This window comes from Geotrypetes seraphini, chromosome 11 (assembly GCF_902459505.1).
Source record: "Geotrypetes seraphini chromosome 11, aGeoSer1.1, whole genome shotgun sequence".
NCBI lineage: Eukaryota > Metazoa > Chordata > Amphibia > Gymnophiona > Dermophiidae > Geotrypetes > Geotrypetes seraphini.
Window position 1 is genome coordinate 121095029 of NC_047094.1, and position 9726 is coordinate 121104754.

General features: G+C 51.0%; 1 protein-coding gene across 1 annotated transcript in view; it reads left to right on the forward strand.

The window, feature by feature from the left end:
* The window catches only part of LOC117368875, a 51728-nt gene extending 42002 nt beyond the window's left edge, over positions 1-9726 (forward strand). Inside the window, exons 2-3 of the mRNA XM_033962620.1 lie at positions 5170-5461; positions 8942-9726. Coding sequence (XP_033818511.1) covers positions 5170-5461; positions 8942-9523 — 874 coding nt within the window. The 3' untranslated portion in view covers positions 9524-9726. The remainder of the gene's footprint in view (positions 1-5169; positions 5462-8941) is intronic.

Below are 9726 nucleotides of genomic sequence, written 5' to 3' on the forward strand. Positions count from 1 at the left end.
CCCTCTGAGTGAAGAAGAACTTCCTAGCGTTTGTTCTATACCTGTCCCCTTTCAGTTTCTCCGAGTGCCCCCTTGTACTTGTGTTGCCCCTTAATTTGAAAAATCTGTCCCTGTCTACTTTTTCTATGCCCTTCAGGATCTTGAAGGTTTCTATCATGTCTCCTCTAAGTCTCCGCTTTTCCAGGGAGAAAAGTCCTAGCTGTTTTAATCTGTCGGTATATGGGAGATTTTCCATTCCCTTTATCAGTTTAGTCGCTCTTCTCTGTACTCCCTCTAGTATCGCCATGTCCTTCTTGAGGTGCGGCGACCAGTACTGGACACAGTACTCCAGATGCGGCCGCACCATTGCACGATACAGCGGCATGATGACTTCCCTCGTCCTGGTCGTGATACCCTTCTTAATGATACCCAACATTCTGTTAGCTTTCCTTGAGGCCGTGGCGCACTGCGCCGATGCCTTCAGAATTGTAACTTGATCCAGGCTGGTTCCAGAGGGAGAGTGAGCATCTTCCCTACTGAGAACGGATTCCACTTTATGTTTATAGGGTTGAGACCTGTTCTAAAAATAGAATCCATTCTCTGTTCCTAGGTGGATGATGGTTGAATTACAATGGCTTGGAAAGATGTCCCAATATAGAGAGTCCTTGCTGAATGTGGTGTGAATCTATGTCTGAGTGATTTAAAACGATGTGATAAGCTTCTATTGTTCTTGCTGATTGGAGTAGCCCAGAGATGATTTTGGTGTGAAGAGCTTCTATTAATCTATTTCCACTGATGCTTAGCTCTGGTATGCACCCTGGCCATGTCTTTTGTCTTATCTGAATACGTGTACTTAACACTTTCTGAAGGTGATGGCTCAGTCCATCCTTTTGTGTTCTATTGAATGGGGGCATTTAACACCCTTCTAAACAGATGGTTGTACTGACTTAAAGACCATATCAGAAATTCACTTTTAAAATCCATCAAATTAATAATTATAAAACCATCTTAACTCCAAGAAGAACTATAAAAACATTTTAACTCCAAGCAAAATTATAAAACCATATCATTTTTACTTTAAGTCCCTCAGAATAAAATGATCTATTGGGTCAGGCAATAATTAAAATTCAAAATTCATAACCCCAGCAACATTAACTATATCATGGTACATATTTTAAGATCTTATCACAATTATAAAATCATTTCATGCTACAACCCCATTGCACCCCTCAAAGTTCAGAATAAAAATATATATACCTGCCTACGGAACATCAGCACCTGGTATAGGAAAGCCTAGTAGAGCTGCACAGTGTAAACCACAGAGATCAGGACCCAGGCCCATAAGTCACTACATTCATGGTGGAAAATATGAGCCCACCAACCCCCCAAACCCTACTGTACTGCTATATAGGTGACACCTTCAGCCATAAGGGATATTGGGGTTGTAGACAGGTGGGTATAGTGGATTTGGGGTGTTTTGGGGGCTCACCATGACCTATAAGGGAGTTCTGATGAGATGTTTATCTGTCATTCCTTTGTGAAGTTCACAGCAGTGCCCTGAAAGGTGCCCCATTGCTCTGTTCCCATGTCTGGGTGGCCAGTCCATCACAATAATGACCCCTCCCACATCCAAAAGGACTTGTTCTGAGCATTTGGGACTTGGACAATTTTTTGGTTGAGAAAGTGGTATAAAGATAGACCTACTGGCGTTCTGTATGAACAAACGCCTGGATGTACAGATAGATGATTTTCAAAAAAAAGGAATAGTTTAGACGTGTTTTTCAAGAATGGACATTTTACCGGTGCCAACTTTGGGCGACTAGCGCCCCACATCCAAATCGGACTTAGATGTATCTTTTGATTTTGCCCCTCATAGGCTATAAGTGGTGTACAAAAAAAAAATTAAATTAAATTAAACAAGAGTCGTATGGACATTTTCTAAGAGAAAAATTGTACACATAGAGAGAACTGGTGAAATTTACCACAGGGATAATACTGAGAGTGAAAGTCCTTTGTCATGAAAAATGGTAGAAATAAGCTGATTTCACATGCCTGGTTTTCTGAATGTTAACATTAATGAGACATCTTTAAAGAATTTGCACTGAAACAGCTCATTAATTTTTTTAATTTAGATACAATTTTGCATGTAATGAACTACCTTTTCCTGCAAATGCAGCTTTGAATTAGCATTTTGTCCCTTTTGACATCAGCTTCTACCAAATGAATTGCAGAAAAGTATCGGGGAGGGAAAGGTTAAGAGGTGGAACCTGGGGAGAAAGAAGGACCGAGGTCTATCTTCAGTCTTTGGGTACTAAGATCACCCATGAGCAGACAGGAAAAGAAATATAGTAGGAGCATAGGGTGACTCTACAGACTCAAGAAGGCTTAGTGAACCCAGAGATAGCCAGAAGAGGACCAGAAACAAAACAGCCCTCCCTCTGGGGTTTCAGAAAGGAAATAAGGGGAAGGGAAGTTACTAAGCTTTGACATGTTGTATTATAGCACAGTTTAATTAACTGATGGAAAAACCAGTGCTGAAGGCAGGTAACCCCCATAGTAAATTAATAATACAACTTAGAATAAGCTTCACAAAATGTTATCTATCTTATTGAAGGAGTTGGGCCATGAACAGGGTTGGTATATAAAGTAAAACCCCTCAATGTGACTCCCCAGCAGAAGGCTTCTACACCCCTCCCAGAACCTCAACAAAGACTCTTTATCTCCTGGGAGTAGAGGGATCGTTTTTTGTGTATGTGTGTGGAGTGTGTGTGTGTGTGGGGGGGGGGGGGGGAGTTTGCAAGGTTTTATTCTTTGTGCCTGTTCCTAATGTCAGCTCTGAGATGGCATTACTTTTCCATGAATAACACCACTCAAAAATTTTGTATACAAATTGCATTATTCAATTGCATACCAATTATGTGCTCTGAGTGGCATAAACTGTAGTAAACGATCATGTGTTACAGTAGAATAATCCAGCAAGAAAAATGCTGTGAGCCAAAAGTGGGATGAAGGAAGTACTTTATTGGAGCTACTCAAATGATCTGACATGTGGCATGTTTCAGCAGACTTGCCTACGTCAGGGTCTGTTTTTGAGCAAAGAATCAAGATCACGTAAAAATCACTGCGCTTCCTTTCTAATATCGGTATCAATTGAACCTCTCAAAAATCAGTGCAGAGTGGTGAATGAGACAATATCTTCTAGACACCTGATATTCCATAAACACGGCTGATGCTGGGTGAGAATAATTCTAGATGCGATAAATGGCCAGGATTCACTTACCTGCCCAATCGGGGGCAGGTCCGACAAATTCTGAAAGGAAAAATATGCAGATGGGGGCGATCGGAGGAATGCCCCCATCTGCCCGCACGGATCGCTGTTGCGCGATCTGCATGCATGCTGGTCTGCGCATACCTGTTCGAGCCAGGGCCGTTTTTAAAAAAAACGTAACTTTTTTTCTAGGGCAGAGGGAAAGGGAATGTGAAACAGGACATTTGGAGCCCGTGGTTTTAACCCGCTTAAGTCTGCGGGTTAAAATCACGGGCTTGCACTACGGGGAATCGATCTTGGTGGTGCTGGAGTGGGGCGAGGCTTGAGAGAGACCCGCCGGGACACTACTGTCCCTACTACTGTTCCCTCTTCTTAAGGGAAGGGTTTTGTGCACACACAGGGAAGGGTGGTAGAATCGGGGCAGCAGGAGAGATCGGGCTGCAGGAGTTCGGGGCTGGCAGGACTTCGGGGCTGACAGGGCAGAGAGTGGGGCTGCAGAAGGCAGGGCAGTTGCAAAAGGCTTCAGCGACTTTTTTTTTGATCGGCCAGCCCAGTCGGTGTTGCAGGGTTTTGCTTAGTGAATCGCATCCTTGCCTACTTTGCATGCTGTAGCCCTCATTTGCATGTGCGGATCGGAGGTTGGTCGGAAGACAGGTAAGTGAATCGTGCCGGGGTTGCTAAGGGGTCGGTTTGCTTAGTGAATTTGGGCCAATGTTGCCTCTTACCCAGTACAATATAAACAAATCAAAATGAGTAGACAGAAAAGTCTGAATCAAACTTTTTACAAAGGAAAGTCTCAGTTGATTTATGGAAAATGATTATGTCAAGGAAATTTAGCAGCTATAAGTAGTAGGAGGTGGTGTAACAAAAATAGGAGCCCAAGACCTTGTGTCGACGGGCGGAAGTAATGCGGGGCTGGTAGAGCCCTCGCGCTGCCCGTCGGCTGGGGGAGTAGGCGGGTTAGGGTAGTTAGGGGGAAGGGCAGAAATAGACAGGCATCGATTGGTTGTAGAGCCTGTCAGGGTAGATAGTTTAAATTAATTGGTGGATCGGCGCGGGGGCGAGGGTTTATAGCCGGCACCCTGGAGGACTCGACTCCTCCTCAGGTCCTCCAGGGCGGTTTTTTCATCCGGCACGTGTGTGCAGAGCGGGCTCGTGCTGTTGCCAAAAAATAAAAATAAAAAAACAATAAACATTATGGCTGCTCGTCGGGAGTCTGAGTCGGCGTCGGAGGAGGAAGTAGAGGTCTCCCTGTTGGCGGGTTCCTCGTTGGTGGAGGACCCGTCCGAGCAGGTGGGTGGCAGTGGGGTTGGTAGGCCGGAGAGGCGGTCGAAAGCGGAGGCGTTGTCGGCCATCGCGATCGCCAGCTCCGGTTTGGGTTTGCGTGGGAGGGCTTCCGTTGGGGCTGCGGGGCCATGTGCAGGGTCACAGTCTAAGAAGAGGAAGGGGAAGTCGGGCGGGAAGAGTTCTGCCGGGCCGGCTGGCTGCAGCTCAGGCACTTCTAGTGCACTGTTGGAGGAGACTGGGTTAACTGTGGAAGGTGGCTCTGGAGGGGTGTCTGCTGTTCAGGCTGATGTTGGGGGGTTAGTATTTGCTGGTGGGTCTGCAAGGGGTGGTGAGTCCTTACCGGTTGGTGGGAGGGGGGAGCGGGGCGGTGCGTTGGGCGCGGTAGTTGAAGGGGCGAGGCCTCAGACCCCTTTGGGCGGAGGTCTGGGCCCCTGTCCTTCTGGTTTGCAGGGTACATGGGGTGCTCCGTGGGGTTTTCCTCAATGGTGGGCGGGTCCGGTAGGTTGGGGGCCGGGTTCCTCTTGTTCCCCTTGGGGGGGAAGTGGCTACCCTGGTGGTTTGGGGGCTTCTGGTTTTGGGGGGCCGGGTTGGCAAATGCCTGTTGGTGGTTTCCTGGCTCTGCTTTATTTTCACAGGGTTCGTCGGCGCCTGAGCGCCCCTACAGCACTGAAGCAGCCTGGAGCCATCCGTCCAGCTCAGCTGGAGGCGTGTCGGAGATGCAGCGGGATGCAAGAGCGGTGGCGACGGTGTCCTGCGACCCAGAGACGGCGAGGGCAGGGGCTGGTGGTGGCACTGCTGGTTTTTCTGCTCCGGTGGGGGCTGCTGGGGGCAGCGCCTCTGTGTCTATACACGGATCTACTTCGGAGGCCGGTCCTGCTGCGAGTGGCGTGTCGGCTGCGGAGATCGTCGCGGGACCATCTACATCGGGTAATGTGGCGCCTGCGGTGGTTGCTGGGGGGAAGAAGGTCAGGAAGCGTGGGAGGGGTAGACGGAGGCGGCGTAGGGGGTCATCTTCTTCTGGGTCTTCCTCTTCTTCTTCATCGTCTTCTGCGTCTTCTTCTGGGCATATTACTGGCGGCGCGAGCGGTTCAGTGGTTGGCGGTGGCGAGGCGCCGGCTGGGCCGAGTCGGGGTGCTCCGGCATTAGTAGCGTTGACAGAACTCTGGGAGAAAGTACCGAGAGCACTGCGGCGCAAGATTCGGCGGCGTTCCTGTATTGATATATTTCAGCTTATGGAGGGCAGAGTTCATCGTCGCAGTCGGAAGAAATCGAAGCGTGGGATTAGTGAGTCTAAGCAGTTACCAGTAGCTCGGTCCATCCTTAATTGGATGCGCTCCTTTTTGCGGCTGGCTAGTGTTTGGGGGCGTGCGCGTCCAGGGGACTATGGGCTGTTGTTGGCTTATGCGGACTCCGTACTTGATTCTTATCAGCGTTTTGGGGGCTGGTCGTGGCTTAACTACGACGAGGCTTTTAGAGACAAGATGGAGGAGAATGCCCACATGTCGTGGGGCACGCAAGATGTTAACTTGTGGCTCACACACATGTCAGCCAAGCCTTTGAGTGCGCCTGTGGTGAGTGGCCGTGGCCCGCCAGGGAGTGCGGGGGGTGGTCGGCCCTTTCGAGCAGGGGTGGGGGCGGGGGCGGGAGTGGGAGGGAGATCAGATTTTTGTTGGAGATTTAACAAATCCAGCTGTCCGTTCCCAGACTGCAGGTTCCGCCATGTCTGCTCTCAATGTGGACAGCCGCATTCCGCCCTCAAGTGCCCAAAACGTCCAGCAGGGGGGTCCGGCCGCTGCGAGCAAATGAGGGTTTGCCGGGGCAGTTGCCCACTCCTATTCGGGTGGGGGCCTTGCGTCCGTGGTTGCGCCGTTATGGCAAGGTTCGTGCGGCGGAGATTTTGGAACGTGGTTTTTCTTTTGGTTTTGAGATTCCTTTTCAGGGTGAGATTTCGGTTGCACGGGTGCGCAATGCGGTTTCTGTTTCTCAATTGTCTGCGGTGGTTCGTGATAAGTTGAGGGAGGAACTTAGCTTCGGTCGGATTGCAGGGCCTTTCCACGAGCGCCCTTTCCCGGAAATGATGGTTTCACCATTGGCGGTGATCCCTAAAAAAGAGCCGGGCAAGTTTTGCTTGATTCACAACCTTTCGAGACCGGTTGGCGCCTCGGAGAATGATGGTATTCCCCGTGACCTGTGTTCTGTGCGTTATTCGTCTGTGGATTGTGCCTTGCAGTTCATTCTGAAAGCTAGTAGGGGTGCTTTGTTGGCAAAGGTCGATATTGCATCTGCTTTTCGTCTGTTACCCATTCATCCGCGGTCTTATCCTCTTCTCGGTTTTCGTTTTGATGGCGCTTATTTCTATGACCGTTGTTTGCCTATGGGCTGTTCCGTTTCTTGCGCCTATTTTGAACTCTTCAGTTCTTTTTTGCATTGGGTGGTGGTGCGGCAGGCGGGTTTGGATTCGGTGGTACATTATTTGGACGATTTTCTGTTCATTGGTGCTGGGGGTTCTAATGATTGTGCTCGGTTGAAGGAGGTTTTTGAGCAACTGGCAGAGGAGTTCTTCTTGGCCCAGGAGAAGTCGGAGGGTCCGGTGTCCTCCCTGTTGTTTCTGGATATTGAGTTGGATACGGTGGCGTTGGTGACGCGCCTGCCGACGGCCAAAGTTCAACAGTTGATAGGTTTTATTGAGCTCGTGTTGGCTTCGCAGAAGACCACATTGCAGGCGGTCCAGTCACTGCTGGGCTCTCTCAATTTCGCATGTAGGGTTTTGCCCATGGGAAGAGCTTTTTCCCGCCGCTTGGCTGCGGCCACAGCAGGGGTGCGCGACAGGAAGCATTTTTTGAGGCTCCCAGCGGGTGTGCGGGCGGACCTCCGTATGTGGGTTTGTTTTTTTGCGGGATTTTAACGGCATCTTGCCTATGCAGGCGCCGGGGGTGTCTAATGGAGATCTAGAACTGTACTCTGATGCTGCGGGTGGAGTTGGTTTTGGTCTGTATTGTAAGGGTGCTTGGTGCGCTGCGCAGTGGCCTGCGGATTGGGTTGAGGGGGGGGTCTTACCAAAAATATCACTCTTCTGGAATTATTCCCCTTGGTAGTTGCCTGTGAATTGTGGCCTGACCTGTTGCGTGATCGCAAAGTTGTTTTCTGGTGTGATAACATGGGTGTGGTGGAGGTGGTTAACAGACAGGCTGCCCGCTGTTTAGCTGTTAATGGGCTGATGCGGGCGTTGGTGCTGCGCTGCTTACGGCTCAACTTGTTTATTAGAGCGCGTCATGTCCCTGGGATACAGAATGGAATTGCTGACGCTTTATCCCGTTTCAATTTTCAGCAGTTTCGTCGGCTGGCGCCAGAGGCAGCGGAGGAAGGTACTGCGATGCCGGAGCATTTGTGGCGCCTGGACGTGAAGGAGTTTGGGAGATGCTCCGCCTGTCGGTAGCTCCTGCCACGTGGTCCCGGTATTCTGCAGGGTTTCGGGTAGTAGCGCTCTTTTTGTCTGGTAGAGGTTGGTCCCCGGGGGATGTGGCCGAGTCCTTCCTGGAGGACTTTGTGCTGGATTCCTTCAGAGCTGGGGTTTCACGGGGGGGGGGGGGGTGCGTGGGCGTTTGGCTGGTTTTTCCTTTTTCTGCCGGGCTCTGGGTTAGGCTTGCCCTTCGTCCAGTTTCATGCTGCAGCGTTTGCTTCGGGCCATGGGTAGAGCAGTGCCTGAGAGGGGGGACACTAGATTGCCGATTCGGCATGAGCTGCTGGTGCGGTTGCTTCAGGTTTTGCCGGAGGTTGCTAGTTCCCCTTTCGAGGCCTGTTTGTTTCGGGCTGCCTATTCTTTGGCCTTTTTCGGTGCGTTTCGAGTGGGCGAGTTGTTGGTCAGTGCCACGGATGGGGCCAGAGGTAGGGGGTTCTCATGTGCATTTGGGTTCTCAGTCGGTACATGTTTATGTGGTCAGTTCTAAAACTGACCAAGAGGGTCGGGGTCAGTGGGTTTTGCTAAGGCGTGTGGCCGGGTGTATCTCTTGTCCCGTTGAACGGATGGGAGCTTATTTAGCAGTGCGTAGTGGGGATTCTCCGGTCCTGTTTATACATGCGGATGGGGCTCCGTTGTCGCGGTTCCAATTCCTGGCTGTTTTGCGGCGGGTATTGGCGAGATGTGGAATGGAGCCTGGGCGGTTCGGGACGCACTCTTTCCGAATTGGTGTGGCGACGAGTGCTAGTGCAGCTGGCTTGCCAGAGGCCGGCATTCAACGCATCGGGCGCTGGGTTTCTGGAGCTTTTCGGGGTTACATTAGACCTGGGAGCGACGTATCGGGAGCGGAGGAAGGGAATAGGGGCCAGTGAGTGGGGAGAATCTGGGTGTTGCAGTGTGGGCGGGTGTGTGGTACTGTACTATGCTGAGCTTGTTGTTTTGCTTTTCAGATGCCAGATGGAGGGGTTATTCCGTTTGGATTGTGGGCCATTCGTTCATTCATTGGGCCGGTGAACGAGCAACTATCCGCCCAGGGGGACGTCATCTTGGCTTGGGTCATCGCGGAGTCCCGTGTGTCCTGGTGGGGTCAACGCGACATGCGATGGCGTCATCTGCTGTCTTTTTTGGCGGATCAGCGCGGTTGTACCCGTCATCCGGACATCATCTTGTTACATTTGGGGGGTAATGATTTCGATAACATGTCTGGGAGACAACTCATCAACATGATCAAAGATGACTTGCGGGTAGTGTTTCAGTGGTTCCCGAGGGCTAGGGTGGTTTGGTCGGACGTTGTTCCCCGGCCTCGGTGTCTAGCGTCTAGGCGTTGGACCAGGGGGCTGGGGAAGTTTAATCGGCAGGTGGGAAAATGGGTGGTGGAGTTTGGGGGTGGTCAGATCCTGCATGACTGGGTGGATGTCACGTGTGCGGGTCTGTATCATAGGGATAGAGTACACCTCTCTGATGTTGGTTGGGATCTCCTGTTGGATGATTTCTCCGTAGGTTGTGAGAGGGTTCTTGGGTTGGGTGTGTAGCCTCAGCTCGGTTTATTGGGGGGGGGCCTGTAAGGTTACAGGCCTGTGGCGGATTCCTGAGCTACAGGGTCAGGAGGCTCATCAGGTGATGAGTGTTGGGACGGCAGGGAGCCGTGCCCGGTAGGTCAGGTGACCCGGGAAAGGGGCATGAGGGTCATGCCACCCCTCTGACTCTTGCTGTGGTGGCAGGGTTGAGGGAATAA